The sequence below is a fragment of the Manis javanica genome, chromosome 4 (assembly GCF_040802235.1).
Source record: "Manis javanica isolate MJ-LG chromosome 4, MJ_LKY, whole genome shotgun sequence".
NCBI lineage: Eukaryota > Metazoa > Chordata > Mammalia > Pholidota > Manidae > Manis > Manis javanica.
In genome coordinates this window covers 135,644,698-135,661,416 of record NC_133159.1, presented here as the reverse complement: position 1 = coordinate 135,661,416, position 16,719 = coordinate 135,644,698, and the positions used below count along the sequence as shown (strand labels likewise).

At 35.4% G+C, this 16,719-nt stretch overlaps 1 protein-coding gene across 3 annotated transcripts in view; it reads left to right on the top strand.

Moving 5' to 3' along the window:
• The first annotated feature begins 3,293 nt into the window (after positions 1-3,293).
• The window catches only part of GOSR1 (golgi SNAP receptor complex member 1), a 39,196-nt gene continuing 25,770 nt past the window's right edge, over positions 3,294-16,719 (top strand). Inside the window, exons 1-6 of one of the 3 annotated variants that reach the window (XM_017675344.3) lie at positions 3,294-3,447; positions 6,158-6,272; positions 9,620-9,707; positions 10,055-10,162; positions 13,129-13,220; positions 15,655-15,729. In XM_017675344.3, coding sequence (XP_017530833.1) covers positions 3,417-3,447; positions 6,158-6,272; positions 9,620-9,707; positions 10,055-10,162; positions 13,129-13,220; positions 15,655-15,729 — 509 coding nt within the window. In that variant the 5' untranslated portion in view covers positions 3,294-3,416. Of the gene's footprint in view, positions 3,448-3,758; positions 3,874-6,157; positions 6,279-9,619; positions 9,708-10,054; positions 10,163-13,128; positions 13,221-15,654; positions 15,730-16,719 lie in introns of those variants that run through there. The other 2 variants (XM_017675343.3, XM_073235060.1) reach the window with 2 other exon arrangements.

The window sequence follows — 16,719 nt, the reverse complement described above, 5'->3', positions numbered from 1 at the left end:
AAATAAGAACACCCAAAAAGCAAATAACTCAATTAAAAAATGGACAGAGGATCTGAACAGACACTTCTAGAAGAAATTCAGATGGCCAACAGGCACATGAAAAGATGCTCCACATCGCTAATTATCAGGGAAATGCAAATTAAAGCCACAATGAGATATCACCTCACACCAGTTAGGATGGCCAACATCCAAAAGACAAGGAACAGCAAATGCTGGTGAGCATGCAGAGAAAGGGGAATCCACTACACTGTTGGTGGGAATGTAAATTAGTTCAACCATTGTGGAAAGCAATATGGAGGTTCCTCAAAAAACTCAAAATAGAAATACCATTTGACCCAAAAATTCCACTCCTAGGAATTTACCCAAAGAAAACAAGATCCCAGATTCGAAAAGACATATGTGCCCCTATGTTTATAACAGCACTACTTACAATAAACAATATATGGAAGCAACCTATGTGTCCATCAGTAGATGAATGGATAAAGAAGATGTGGTATATATACACAATAGAATATTATTCAGACATAAGAAGAAAACAAATCCTACCATTTGCAACACCATGGATGGAGCTAGAGGGTATTATGCTCAGTGAAATAATCCAGGCAGAGAAAAACAAGTACCAAATGATTTCACTCATTTGTGGAGCATAACAACAAAGCAAAATTGAAGGAACAAAACAGCAGCAGATTCACAGACTCCAAGAAGGGACTAGAGGTTGCCAAAGGGAAGGGGGTGAGGATGGTGGGGGAGGAAGGGAGAAGGGGATTAAAGTGCATTATGATAAACACACATAATGTAGGGGGTCACAGGGAGGGCAGTATAGCAAAGAGAAGACAAGTAGTGACTCTATAGTATCAATGATACCTTAATAAAAAAGAAATAATAAAGTGCCAAAGAAAAAAACAAAAACAAAAAAGAAGACCCAGAAAGGTGGAAAGAAGGCAGACCAGCTAGGGATCTCAGAGTCCAAGGAACAACATTGTGGTGAGTTCCCTGGGTTTTCTTTCTGCCTCGTATATCCCTTAATGGCTGCTGGAGAAGCTGGTAATCCCCCAATTTTTTTGTCTGCCAAAGCGTACAGACAAAAAAAGCCCCAAAGAAAAGCCTTCTCTAGCCAAATGGTGAGGACAGGGGGTAGGCTACCAAGACACAATAGTTTTAGACAATAATTACATGGCTCCAGCCAAATGATAAAGAAAAAACTGAGACCCATCCCTATTCCCTGCCAGCAAAAGCTGAGTGGAAGCCTAGCCTCCACCCTTAGCTGGCTGTAAGGAAGCATCCTCCCCACTGGGAGGGTGGTATCGAAGAAGGCCATGTGGGGAGCCAGGACTTCCACCACAGCATACGGGTAATGAAGGTCCAGCTCCTGCCACGGTGTCAGTGGAGCCGTGTGGGGAGCAGTGAGAAGGTACCTCCCTCCCCACCTGGGTGTTATCAAGAGAGGCCAAGGGAGAGCCTAAACTTCCACCCCAACCTGGTAGGAACAAGGCAGTTCCATACCTTTCCCACCAACACAGTGTCAGAATTTAGAATTAAGTTCTGCTTAAACAGAAGATTTAAATGAGCTCCAGGGTCTTATAATATCTAAGATGTCCAGGATACAATTTTTAAAATCATTCATTATACCAAGAACCCAGAAAGTTTCAACTTGAATGAAAAAAGATAATCAACAGATGACAACATCAAGATAACACAGATTTTGAGATTATCTGACAAGGATAAAATACAAATATATTAATGAGCAATTACAAATAAACAAAACAAATTATAAGAAGAATAAAAAACCGAAGATATGAGAAATCAAATGGAAATTCTAGATTTGAAAAATGTAATAATTGAAATTAAAAACTCAGTAAAAGGGCTCAGCAGCAGAAAGGAGGGAACAGAGGAAAGTAATGCCAGCACAGAACAGTAGAAGTTACCTAATATGAACAACAGAAATAGGCTGAAAAAAAATTAGTAGAGCCTCAGAGATTTTTAGGACTGTAACACAAAGTCTAGTATTCACGTTATTGGAGTCTCGAGAAGTGCAGGAGTATGTGGCAGAAAAAGTATTGGAAGAAATAATGGCTGACAATTTCCCAAATTTGGTTTCCCAAATATGGCAAAAGATGTGAACCTAAGATTCAAAAGCTGAGCAAATCCCAAACAGGATCAAACCAAAGAAGTCTATACTAAGCCATATCACAATCAACCCTCTGAAAACTGAAGAAAAAGTTTTGAAAACAGTGATAGAGAAAAGATGCCTTATAGTAGAAAAACAACTCAAATAACAGCCAATTTGTCATCAGAACTGTGGAAGCCAGAAATTATTGGCACATTTTTCAAGTGCTGAGAAAAAGAAACAGTGCTGAGAAAAATCAACCCCATATTCTACATCCTGCAACCTTATCTTTCAGGAATGAAGGGGAAATCAAGACATTCTCAGGTGAAGAAAAACTAGTAAAATTTGTCTCCAGATGACCTACTCTTTAAAAAGTGGCTAAAGGAAGTTATTGAATCAAAAGAAAATGATAGAAGCAGAATCTTGGAACATCAGGAAGAAAGAAAAATGGAAAGTAAAATATAGGTAAATACAGTAGGTTTTCCTTCTCCTTTGCAATCTAGAAATTATGTTTGACAGTTAAAGCAAAAATTGTAACATTATCTGATGTGGATCTCAATAAATGTAGAGGAAATACTCAAGACAGTTATAAATTAGAGTGGGTAAAGGGACAGGTGTGATTTAAACACTTACAGGAGGTAAGGTTTCTACATTTTACTAGAACTGGTAAAATGTGGACACAAGTAGACTGTCATAATTTATGTATCTATAAAGGATGGGTTTGGGCAGCCGAATTTTAACAGGCTGAGGCACGCGGAAGCAGTTTAGTACACACTTTCTAGATTTGGCACCTGGGAAGGAAAGAGGGCTGGGCTGTAACCGTAGACAGAGGAGAAGACGGCCCGGGAGAAAACCACACACGCAGGCGGCGGTAGGATGAAGGGGGGTTAATCTTGGAGGGGAAAGAGGCTCTGGCTCTGACAAGGGAGAGGCTGGCTGAAAATACACATGTAAGAGAAAGTGAGACAAACAGGGAGCAGCGTCTAAGGATGACTTTCTTCTCAGCCAAGCAGGCCGCTGCTGAGAGAGGGGTAAGCTGAGCTGGCGGCGATGAGGCAGCCTGGGGACGCGGAGAGAGGATATGAGCACCAGAATGACAGGCGTTCAGGGACTGCCGGGCGCTAACGCTGAAGCAGCCGGCCTCACTGCTTAACCGCTGTATGATGAGGCATTGCCCGCCAGGTGGCGGAATCTGCGGAAGCTCACGTATCCCATCGGCCCTGGCGCCAGAGCGGAAGAAGGCGCGGAGGGGACCGTCTGGCTCGCGTCGCCTCTACTTTCCTGTCCCTACTGACGTCGGACAACAAAAATGGCGGCAGGAACCAGCAATTACTGGGAAGGTGAGGGCGAGGCCTCCGTGTGGGTCTCGCGGAGGGGCGGAGGTGCTGAGTAAGGACGGGTCTTGGGGGAGGCAGCAGAGGGAAGAGTCTGGCCTCGGGAGCTGCCGAGCTGAGGGGTGGGACTTGTATAATGGGGGACTGGGGGCCTGGGGGCTGAGGAGACCAGCCGGTCTGGGGCGAGGTTGAGGGGAGTGCTGACCTGAGAGGCGGTGGGACCCGAGAACGCTGAGCAGGGGCCGGGAGGACGAGGGGCCGAGCCGCTGGAGAGAACTGGGTTGGGTTCGGTTGGGGCGGGGGCGGGTGGCGAACTCGGACGCAGAGACTTGGGCTACGAACTGTGAGAGGAAACGAATATTGACCGAGAATATCCCGGACTCGGGAAACAAGAGGAGTCAGCGCTTTAGACTTGAGGTCACTGTTGGACAAGTGAGTAGGAAAAGAGAAAGAAGGAACTTGTCAGTCCGGTCCACCAAGGGAAGTTATTTGAGCGGAGTGTCTCCTGCTGGGTCTCCTTGGCAGCTTCAGGCTGGGACTTCGAGGACTGGGTGTCGAGTCGTTAGAAAGCAGAGGAAATAACTTTACCTTCTGCTCTGGAGATTAGTTTCGTTAAAAAGAGAAAGTTGAGAGAACTAGTGTGAATTGTGATTGTTGCGTTTTGCTATACGTCTTCTACCAAAAAGCCATCTTGTGTTTTGACAAATACGTTAATTTTAATTCCTGGACATACGGTCCAATAAAGTAGGCTCGTGTGAAACTCATTCTTGGACCATGGTGATGAACAAAGATCGGAGGCTCACCTTTTTCCTTCAGTTGTCTGTTTGCTTTGCTGCAATATAGAAACTCTCCGAATCCCTTTTCCCTTTAGCCTGTTTCCTGCGTCTGCTCACAGAAGCCTGGAAACCACCATGAATAACAGTATTGTCATTATCAGCCACTTCTAAGATACTTCTGAGTTCATCCATACTTTCCTGTCATACTTCCACAGTGCTGTAACTTGATATTTTCTGCTAGAGAAGACAGTTGCTAATTACAAAGAAGTGTGCTTATAGTTTAAAACGTGTTAAAATGCATATTTGAAATATGCATACTAGCTAGAAAATATTTTAAAATTATGCACAAGTGGCTACTGGTATCTTTAATACTATTCATTAGGCTATAGTTTTTTGAAGCACTATGCTGTTAATAATTAGAGTAGCTTATTATTGACGATCTTCTCTGTTCCAGGTACTTTAAACACACGATTAGTAATGCATAGAAAACTCCTCAAAGTGGGGGTTTAAAAACAAAAAATTGAGGTTGGTAGGTTAAGTAGATTGTCAATAAATCTCAAAGCCAGTTCTCAGAATCTTAGAATGTTAGACTGAGCTGAGATTCCAACTGGGACTTAATCTCTGGGAAAATATACTGCACTATATTATACAAACATACACACTCCACTATATTATGCTGCTTGCTACTTTTGGTTACAGATAACTATATTGAAATAATTTGTATTCCTTGTTCCTGAAAGATGAGATCCTTACACTATTCCTTCCCATATTTCAGTCCTTTTATTTTGATCTCCACATTACCATGATTTAGACTATTGACATCTAGATGTGGGTTTCCAGATGTGGCTTCTCTCACTCAAACACATAGTAGCACATGCCAAACTACTGTGTCACTTTGCTTGCTTGTTTGCCTCTGTTCTTTTAAAACTTAACGCTCTGATTTCTGTCATATATTTATTTGACTTTGTTAATAATACATTGTTTATTGTTAATTTCAGCCTCTCCAAATGTCTTCCAGTAAGCTTATTGAAAGAAAATTTTTTAAAATTTTGGTATCATTAATACACAATTATATGAGCAACATTGTGATTACTAGATTCCCCCCAGTATCAAGTCCCCGCCACATGCCCCATTACAGTCACTGTCCATCAGCATAGTAAGATGCTATAGAATCACTACTTGTCTCTCCCCTGCTAATTGGAATGCCCCTTATTCCCCTTATCCCTCCCTTCCCAGCCCCCAGCCCCAGTCCCTTTCCCTTTGGCAACTGTTAGTCCATTCTTGGGTTCTGTGAGTCTGCTGCTGTTTTGTTCCTTCAGTTTTTGCTTTGTTCTTATACTCCACAGATGAGTGAAATCATTTGGTACTTGTCTTTCTCCACCTGGCTCATTAAAGACAATTTTTAAATCTTTATCAATGATTATTTTTTCCATTTCTTTATGTTCCATCACTAAGTTATTCTACTATTAAGAATTTTGTAAGCCTAATAAAGTTTTGGAACATAAAGACAAGAAAATCCCTGTCAAAAACAGTCATGGTTTCTTTTTTATAAAGTTAACTGATAAATTGATATAATACTGGTCACAGACCATAGTTAGTTCCTCTGTGATTTGTATTCTCTTCTGAATTACAAAATTTTAGTTATTGCTATAGAAATAGTTTCAGGGAAGGTAGAACATTTGTTTTCTAGTTGCCTTCGGGATAAAGCTGAAATTTTCCACCTCCCACTGAGTCTCCCTTTTATGCCATCTGAAGTTTAAATAATTGACAGTTTGCTTTCCTGAGTAAGTCTTTGGTTTCCACCTTTTAACACTTTATGGAGGAAAGTAGACTAATACATGACCATTTTTATAGGGTTTTTTTTCTTTAGAATAGTTTTGTGATTTTTATGTCTCTTGATGAACTTTTTGTGTTTGTTTGCTTTTATAATTTCTTTAAAGATCTCAGGAAACAGGCTCGACAGCTGGAAAATGAACTTGACCTGAAACTAGTTTCCTTCAGTAAACTGTGTACAAGTTACAGTCACAGCAACGTCCGAGATGGAAGACGCGACAGGTATAGGTACTACCAGATTCTGTCTCTTATGCCTTAAACTATATAATGTTTTTAAAGCACTAAAAAATAAATTAAATATGTAACTCTGTAACTTGGTCTGTTGGCGAATTTTGTTTTTTGTTGTTGTTACTGTCTTATTTTTTAGGATTATAAAAATTCTTAATTTTTAAAACTAGTGTTTATTTGGAATCCTAAGGCAAAGATTGTGACAGTGTCAGGAGGAAAGTGCTAAGGTTTAGGAAGGAATTTTTAACAGAAATAAGTTTCTGGTTCAGTCAATGTAAGGGCATGTGGTTGATTTGCTCAGATTTATTTCTTATGTGCTCTGATTGCTAAGTAGATCTGAGGAAATACCCAAATACAAAGTATACGTAACACTATTCTAGTGTTTTAAAATGGATCTACTGCAGTGTGTATCCTCACAATCATCTAAGCTATTTTTAATTTTGGCTGTTTTTTGAGAATCTGGTGTACTACTGTATTGGACATATTGAAATGTATTCTTTGAATCTCGTGCTCACTTTAGGCCATTGTTTCAAAAAATATTAAGAAAAATGTAAGGCACTTAGAAAACTGTAAAGAATAATGTAATGGATCCCCATGTGCCTATCTCCCACTTTAAGAATTAATCATTACCAATTCATCTGAAGCCCCTGGTGGCATTCCATTTTCTCCCTTCCCACAATCTCCATATATTTTACTGCATCTGTTTGTTTTCCTAAACATTTCACAGGTTCCAACTATAGTTATTTTGCAACTTGGGTTTTTGTTTAACATTACCTTTGGGATTAAGCTGTGAGTACATTTAACTCTGGCATATTCATTTGCTACATATTATATTCTATGATTATATCACAGTTTATTCTGTGGCTAGACATTGGTTCTAATTTTTGCTAATTAATAAAAATTTTAATAGCAGACACGGTGTTGTTGTGTTTTATAAATTTCACCGATACATGTTTTATGAATTTTACCTATAAAATGTTTCTGTGTATCTAACAGTGGAATTGCTGGTAGCAGAGTTGTTAGTTGTTATCTTCTCTTTATTTTACATCCTTTTTTGAGGATTGGTGACAGAATATTTTCTAGCTAATAATAATAAAAACAAAAACTGCACTTGTCTTTGAACCCAGGTCTTTCTAGCTCCAGAGCCTATGCTCTAAACCTTTCTATGCATATTCCAACAAAAGACTCGTTTCAACACTACAGCTAGTGTGTGGCTTCTTTTAAATAAGGGCACCTTATTAAAGAATTAAGATAGCAGGGCCAGCATACTGACTGGGATATAAAAGTAAGCTATTGGCATGACAGCTTTGATTACAGTGCGTTGCTTTGGGCTCACCTTTACTTAGAAAGTAAAGAGGATAAGTAATGTTCTTTTCTATGAGTAAACTTATTTTATCACTGGAGAGCATTTTTCCTAAATATAAGTTTTTCAGTTGGCTCTGCCAGTGAGTATACAATCTTAAAACTGAATTGTCAAGAGATATAATTACATGATGCTTTTTCTGTGTTCTCCATGCTTCATGAACTTCACTTTTGTGTCTCCTTTAAAGGAAAAATTAATCTTGAAAACATTCCCTAAGAAATTCTACAATTGGGACTGACCTTATAGAATTATGTCAGCCTAATTGTCCCTTTCATTTAGAAACCTAAGGCCATAAGATCAAGATCCAGTGTGCATTCTAAAGTGTTTTGTTAAAAAGGTTGAAAGCATGTCATAATGAGTAAACTCAGTGATGACCAGAATTTTTCTTCCAGGAGTAATTTTTTTACTTTCTGTCTTTTGAGAATTTTGTGGTCTGTGAATCACCACATACCTGTAAAATTAGTTAAATTTATCTGAATCTTAGTATTGCGGAAAATGAGTTGTAATCATTTTCCCTGACTCATGTGCTTTCCTGAGAATGGTAAATGTAGAGATTACCTCCTCATTCATTCAACAGGTATTTAATTAACATCTGCCTGTGCCAGGCAGTATTCTAGGTGCTATACATGTATCTGTAAACAAGACATAGGCAGTTTCCCTCTTCGTGGAACTTGAATTTGTTGACCCACTGTTCTTTTTGTTATATCTGGTAGGGGAGAATCTCTCTTAGTAGTATATAGAGCATTTTTGTCTGTACACATTCTAAGAGAGAAACAGAACCTTGGCTTGACTCTGACACTTAATAAAGAACAAGATATTTTTGTCTATTTTAAGGCAAATAAATTGAAATGTTTCAAGAAGAGATAAGTTGGACCTAGCTAAACATCTTAAAAAAAAATTCACCTTACTGGTTGCTTTTTTGTTATTTCACTGCTTACTATTGCTGTGGAAGTGTATGTGGAGAAGGGAAACTTTTGATGGTAAAGGTACTTTTTTCATGTTTAACTGATGATTTAATCTGTCTTCATTCACCACACCCAAGCACTGTCAGAGGGCAGGACAAAGTCTTCAGGAAGATTGAAGAGTATAGTCATTGTCTGCATATTATCTGTGTTCAGTATAACTAAAATCTATATAGAGCTGCTTTATGACAACACATACCACTTGGGGACCTTCTGAGGGTTAGTGTTTTTTCAGGAGAAGCAGAAGAAACTCTTAGGACAGTGGTTTTAGAATTTGAATCTGTCAAACATAAGTTTCCCTTGTAAAAAGTTAGATTTTTGACTGACTCTTCATATTTTAAAAGTTAACATTTTTCAAACAAAACAATTGCATAATATAAGTGGAAATGTAGAGGGTTGGTACTAAAACTTCCCTGCTGGATGTGGCTGCTTATATTAGACTTAAAGCCAGTTCCTCATTACTTAATAGCTAGTTATCCAATCTGTGGATCCCATATATCTCAATTTATTTCTTGTAGGAGTCAGGGAAAGAAGAGAGAATTTAAAGTCTAAGGAACCATATGCTTTGGGGTAAAATTTAAGAGATTATTCTTCACAGATCCTATAACATAATCCATAACATATTTTATAGTTCCTCTTACATTCCATACTATATAATTCAACAGGTTTTTTTTCCTGTATATAATTTGTACTTTTAGATTCAGCATTTCACTGGACACTGCCATAGCTTAAGTTACTTTCTTTTGGGAAACAGTAAGCAAACATTTGGAATTTCTTTACATTTTTAAGATTGGATATATTAAAGCTCAGGAAAATCCTACATTCAGTTGTACAGAATTTAATATTTAGGACATGTGCCATCTTTATAGGAAAACTTCTAAAAAAATTATAGCTTCTTAAGCAGAAAATGTCTCGGGTTCCACTTGATCTCTTTAAGAATAATTATCTATTATTTTAAGTATATTTTAAATGATTAAGTTTAAGTAATGATTCTCTTTCCTTGAACTTCTCTTTAGCTCTGACACAACGCCCCTTTTAAATGGATCAAGCCAAGACAGAATGTTTGAAACAATGGCAATTGAGATTGAACAGCTATTGGCAAGGGTAAGTATTTTCTGTTAAATGGCCATTTTTCTAGTAACTGTGTACTTGCTAGATATGGACTGGATTATGTTAATGCAGACATGTTACTGAAATCATCTTTTCGTTCAAGGTATGTGCCTCCACCAGGCCGCTTAAATCTTGATGACAGCCATTCTCAGGTCCAATGGGTGTTGTTTTAGCTTTAAAGATTATGTGGGGGAAATACCTGCTGTCTTGTTTTTTGTGGTTTATTTTTTTAGTTTTTTTTTCATTGTTAGCCAGGAGGGCATAAACGAGAATAATTTTATCTTTTTGTATTGCTTTCTAAAGTATTTTTGTTGGTTTTTTTCTCTTCTCTTTTTTTTTAGCTTACAGGAGTAAATGATAAAATGGCAGAATATACCAACAGTGCAGGTGTCCCCTCCTTGAATGCAGCACTGATGCACACATTACAGCGACATAGAGACATATTGCAGGTAATCTGTTGGGCTTAAGATTTTTATGTTATTATAAGATTTTTAAAAAATTTTTTTTACAATGTGTGCACATATATTTAAGAAAACAAAAGGAAAAATCTGAGACTATAAATGTCATGGTATAGAAATTTGTCTTGTTTGCTTATTTATTTTTTCTTGGCATTGTAAAATTCTGAAAATGTCTGATAGCTCTTGCTTTTGCCTGGTATATGCATCACTAGGTAAATATACTTTTACTGGGAGGCCTTGCTAGCTAGCTATAATAGTGAAATAGCCAGTGGTCTTGCATAGGCAGTAATATGGTGATATAGAGTATATTTCATCAGACTTTGAAGCTAATGTGGAAGGGAATTTACTGTATTTAGTATATTGCTTGAGAAAATATTAGATGTACCAATAAAGTGAAATAAACTTTTAAAGATTTACATATGGTGTTAAAAGCACAGTAGTACAAATAGGAAGGCAAGTATTTTTGATATTAAAAAAATTAAGCAACTATTTCTAATTTTAAAAACTCCTAAAAATAGGAATAGAAGGATATTTTATTTATCTTACACAAAAATGTGTATATCAGATTAAAATCTAGCATCATGCTTAATGAAAAAGCACTAAAAGCATTCCCATTGAAGAAATAAACAAGACAAGGATATTTAACAATGACCACAGGTCTTTAACATTCTTTTGAAAATTCTTGGTGGTACAGTTAGAGATATAAAGAAAGGAAATAGAAATACTGGAAGTCAGGAGGCAAAATTTGTTTTATCTGGCAGGGATAAAACTAATCAAACATATATATATGTATTAGAAACAAATTCAATAAGATGGTGAATTACAAAATTAATATATTAAAGCAAGTAGTTTTCCTGTATACGAACAATAACCTGTTAGAAAGTATAATGGAAGAAACTAAAATCCTTATGTATAAATTCAATAAGAATGTATATGACTTGTACATAAGTATAAAACTTTACTGAAGAACAAAATAAGGTTTAGATAAAGAATTACTCTGCCTTTAGATGGGAAGATTTCTCTCTAAATCAACCTATAAATTGAGTGTCATACCCAGTGGAAATAGCATGTTTTTTGTTTTTGCATTTTAATTGGCAAAATGTCAGCAGAGTTCACTTAGAGTCATAGACATGCAAGTATAACCAAAAAATATATATATGTGAAAATTAAGAGAAGTGGTGAAGGATACGTAGTTCTACCAGATACTAAAACCTGTTAAAAAGCTAGAATAATTAAGACAGTTTGACTCTAGAGAAAAAAATAGGCCAATAGAACAGTATATAGAGTTCATTTATAGACCTAAATGTGCATGAAAAGTCAGTTTCTGATAAAGGTGTTATTTTAAATCAGCGGGAAAAGGAAGGATTATAAAAATAAATAGAGTGTAGCAATTGGCTAGTTATTTGGGGAAAGAAAACAAGCCTCATTTTCTATCTCAATCCTCATTCCTTACTTTGAGAATAAATTCTAGATGGATCAAAGATTTATATGTAGAAAAAGAAACTATAAAATTTCAGAATAAAGCATGGGTGGAATTACACATTTTGGGCAGTAAAGGACTTTCTAAGCAAGACCTAATACCAGAAATTGAAACAAATTATTAATTTGCTTAATGTACAAAGAAATAATAAAAATGAGAAAAAGACAGCCTAATAGGAAAATGGGCAAAGGATATGAACTTGCTGTTTACAGAAAATGACTGGCTAAACCATAAAAAGATGTTCAGACACGTTTCCAAATATAAATACACAGTCAAAATGAAACATGATTTTTCACCTGTCAGATTAGTAGATATTGAAACATTTGTAATGTATTTTTAACAAAGAGTGTAGAAAATGGGCACTCATCCATAGTTACTGGAAACATAAATCAATGGTCTTTCTAGAAGGCAGTTTGATGCTATTGAAATTTAAATGTAAGATTCTTTGATCCAGTTATTCTGTTAGGCATTTATTATTTAAATACACTTTTAAAAGAGTGAGAGAGTTCTATTGTAGCATTTTTTAACAGCAAAAAAAAAAACACCGCATTTAAAACTAGTGAATTTACTAAATTTTGATAGTCATAAGATGGAATTACATACAGCTTTTTAGAAGAATGTTGATTTCTGTTTGCTGATATGGAAAAATTACTTGGTATTTTATGAACTACAGAAGCAAAATGTACTATAGATTATAGCATGACTTTTTTAGTATAAATGAAGGAAATAATAGATAGTCTTATGTATGTAAAAACATATTTCCTGAAAGCAAATACAAGAAGATTATGATAATAGTTACAAGCTGTGGGACAGGATAGCTTTTATTTCTATTCCTTTGGGTGTTCTTCTAGTATTTTTCTCATGTTCATGTATTATTTTTGTTTTTAAAGGGTCAATAAGGACTCTCCGGGAGTTATGGTTATGATTTTCATCTTTATATACCTCTCTGAATTTAAAAATGTAGTGAATGTTCTTTAATATCTTAAAAATATGGTAGTAGAAAAATAAAGGACAATATTTAAGGATTGTTTTGTTCTTTCATAATTCTGCTGGTTCTGGTCTTTCTTTGATTGGTTTAGAAATTAAATTTCTGTGAGAGTTCCAAAAGGATGAAATTTGAAAATAAGCCCCACTGGGTGCACACTAATGAATAAACAGAGCCCCTCAAGTTTTATCCTCTCATTTTATGTTAAAATTATTTTTTCCTTTATAATTCTGTCCCATAAAACAAGGTACTAGAAGATAGGAAGTGATGCAGTGTCTCTGTTACCCTAATACTGAATTGTTTTCAGTTGAAAGAAGTTGGTCACTCTTCAGGAAAGGGTTAATAATGTTATTTTTGCCTCTGGATGGTTTGATTTCTTTAATAGCAGTTTTCTTGACAGAAATACATAATGTAATAACAATACATAATTGACTCAATAAGATGAAAATATATAATTAGCTCATGTTGAGACTGGGTATCAATTTATTGCAGGATTATACACATGAATTCCATAAAACCAAAGCAAACTTTATGGCAGTACGGGAAAGGGAGAATCTCTTGGGATCTGTACGAAAGGATATTGAGTAAGTGACCTTTTACATTATTTTGTAGGATGATTATTCAGATATAGATTTAAGGATATATCTATGATCAACAGCAAATTGAGTAGCAGAACCATGATTTAGATTTCAAGGTTCTAATTCTCATTTCACTGTACTTTAAACATTGCTGCTACAGTGTGGTCCTAATTTACTTTGCTGGTCTTAGCTCCAGCTTCCTCTAGTTTTATATCATTGGCTCCTGCCAACCTTGACTTTCCTGTCTTAATTCAAAGTCCAGCTTAGGTGTAACCTTCATGAGTTTCTCTCTGATTTCCTACCACTCACATTAAGGATTATAACATTACCAGTAACTGAAGCTTTCCCATGTTTCCATTCCTAATTACCACCTATTCCCTTACCTACTCCCTTGCCTCCACAATTACATATTCAGGTAGCTAACACAGTAGCTTTTACTTCTCTGGAATCTGAAATACCTGTTTTTTCCAGATTTTATACAAATTCATACTTATGGCAAATTAAGAACTCCCAACATTTTTATACTGATCTCAAGCCATAATTTTAAAGATTTGTTCTTTTCTTCCATCCCCCTACCTCACCTTCAGTAATATATTCTATCATTTCATACACACATTTGACATTTTTTTCCACAACTGAACACCACTGGCAAGGTTAAATCCACTGGGCATCCAGTTAAAACTGAAGACTTTCCACTTCGGGGAAATCTATTAATGTCTGTCATTGTCTCAGATATGGTGTTTATGATACTTATGTTTTATAAGTATGATGTTATGTTTCATAAACTTTGGTATATGTTACCATATTGTAAATTGGTATATATCATGTGTACTTTGAGAAACATTTTCCTGGAGATCCTTTATTTTGTTACAATAGTAAGACAGTTTTACAGCAGAAATTAATATTCATTGCATTCAAAATTTTTGTCTTAAAATTCTGACTCAGGACTATCCACCCAGCAAAGTTATGTTTCTACCTCCAGAAATTATCTTGGAAATTTAATTTTTATTGTTTATCTCTTTTTCATGTTTTTATGTTTAGTGATAAGTACTTTGTATAACGTAGGAGTGAAAAGACTAAGGATTTTTGCCTTAGTTAGGAATTTTTTAATATTTAGTTCTGAGGAACATGTAAGTCTTTTGTTTAATTTTTGTACTGCCTCTTTATGTATGTATTTTAAGAGATACATTGAGAACCAATAGGCTATGTAGAGGACAGCCTTTAATGTGTAGGCATTTAGCTCTTCCACAGTTTGTGGGAATCACTAGAATATAGCCCACTTTAATAACTTACTGAAAAATTATCATAAAAGAAAATGTTCATCCATTCATTAAATTTACCTGATTGCCAGCCATGAGTAAGACACTATGTCAGTCATAGTAGAAAGTACAAATGAGAAGACCAACTTGGCTCTCCAGGACTTTATAGTCTACGTGCCAGAGGCGGGTAAGGCATAATACTCAATATAATACAAGGCAGAATATGATTAGTAAGATGAGCTATAATAGTAATAATTGACATTTTAGAGTTTTGTGCAATCCATACTACTTTTCCATTTATTAACTTTATTGGCTTCATATAATCTTTTGGTATAAATAAAAATTATTAGTCTCATTTTATAAAACCAGACATTGAGAGACTTGTCTAAAGTTGACTGGCTAATAAATGATGGAGTGTACATTTGAATCCAAATCATCAGCCTTCACATCCAGGGTGTTCTTAGTTATATCATGCTGCTTTTCCTTGTGTTTTCTCTCCTGCTGTGCTTTGCACATTAGCACTGCTCCTCAGCTAGTAGTTCAGTTTTATCAACATAACCCTCCTTTTCTGTAGTATATGTGCAGTTACTTGAATTTTTTATTTTATTCTTGGTACCTTACTGTAAGTAAAGAATAGAAACATGAAAATGTCAATAATTATTATTATAAAAAGTAATATCTTACAAATTTTAAGGCACCTAAGACCAAGATAGCAATCCTTAAGTATGTCAAAATTGGCAGATCTTAAGCTTCATTTTAGTGCTCCTTTGGCTTCAGTTGATGGACTGCATGTACCATTGTGAAGGAAAACATTCCATTTCAGCAGCTTCCTGAACCTTTGGGCTATGTAGTAATCAGTCCAAACTTTTACTCCACTTGGAGAAAGTAAAGATGTAGGAGATAATAGACAAAGAAAGGAAAAATAAGATTTTTGCTATCTTAGAATGTTGGATTATTTTGATGAAAAATAATGAACTATTAGGCCTAGAGAGGCAATCATATTTATTTTTAACAGATGTCATTTTTAGAAGATGGGAAAAGGATTATACATTTTTTAAATTCTTCATTCAAAACTATAGAGAGACTTAATTTGTCCACTTTGGATATATTAGAATCAGTCACTTAATCTTTTTTGTAGTGTCTACCAAAAATATTCTTACATTTTCTCTATTTTGTTCTAGGTCATATAAAAGTGGGTCTGGAGTAAATAACAGAAGAACCGAACTGTTTTTGAAAGAACATGACCACCTTCGAAAGTGGGTATTATTGAATATATACTATGTAGTTTCTCATTCTTATTAATTTACTTACATAAGAAACACTTTATAATATTTATTATAATTGCTTTACCCATGCAAATTAATTTCATTCTCTTAATGACCCTACTTGAAGGAGTGGAATTGGAACTGTTCCAACTATAATTAGAAAAGATGTGGTGTTAATATTCAAAATTAGCATTCACATCATTTAGCTGTAATATGTCTTTTATTGTCTTAATATTTCTTTTCTTTAGCAAGTCTGTTACCCTAATACTTTTTTCCAGTACTGTAAATTATTAGTAGTAATAATAGTAATAATACTGATAATGACTTAGGTTTGGATGGCCTTTTACAACTTATATATGTCAAGAAGCTTTGTAAAGGGTAATTGACCACATGTCAGATCCAAAGAAAGTATCTTATTTTCCAAGAATGCAGAAGAAAATACCTAAAAACTTGGATCAGCTAAAAATATTTTTAAAACAAGTCTCCCTACTCTATCCCTGATTCATTTATTTTTTCTCTGAAATATACTGGTTTCTTTAGTATTTTCTCTGTAGTTTGTTGTACAAATTAAGGATCAGAAGATTACTTATCTCTATGAGCTCAGCCTTTTGGCATCTGAGCAGCTCGTATGCATGACAGTTAAATGCAATGAATTATGTTGGTTATTTGCTGCTGAATGTCATAAATTAGTCATGTCCATGTGATATTAAGGTACTGCTCAATTTTTTTCCTTAAAGATCACCATTTTAAATATAAGCTGTTGAAACCAGAACACAGAAAAATCAAGACCTTTTTAGAAGCCTGGGTGCTTTTAGTGTTGGAAATAGTTACTAGTTCTCTTTCTTAAACTGTTGAATATTATTGATTGGCACAAGAGGGCAGTCTTTCCTAGAGTGTGTTTACTTTATAGTCATTCACAGCTTTGGTCTTTTTGTATTTGATAAAGACTACCATAAAAATAATTTTTAATTACATCCAAAA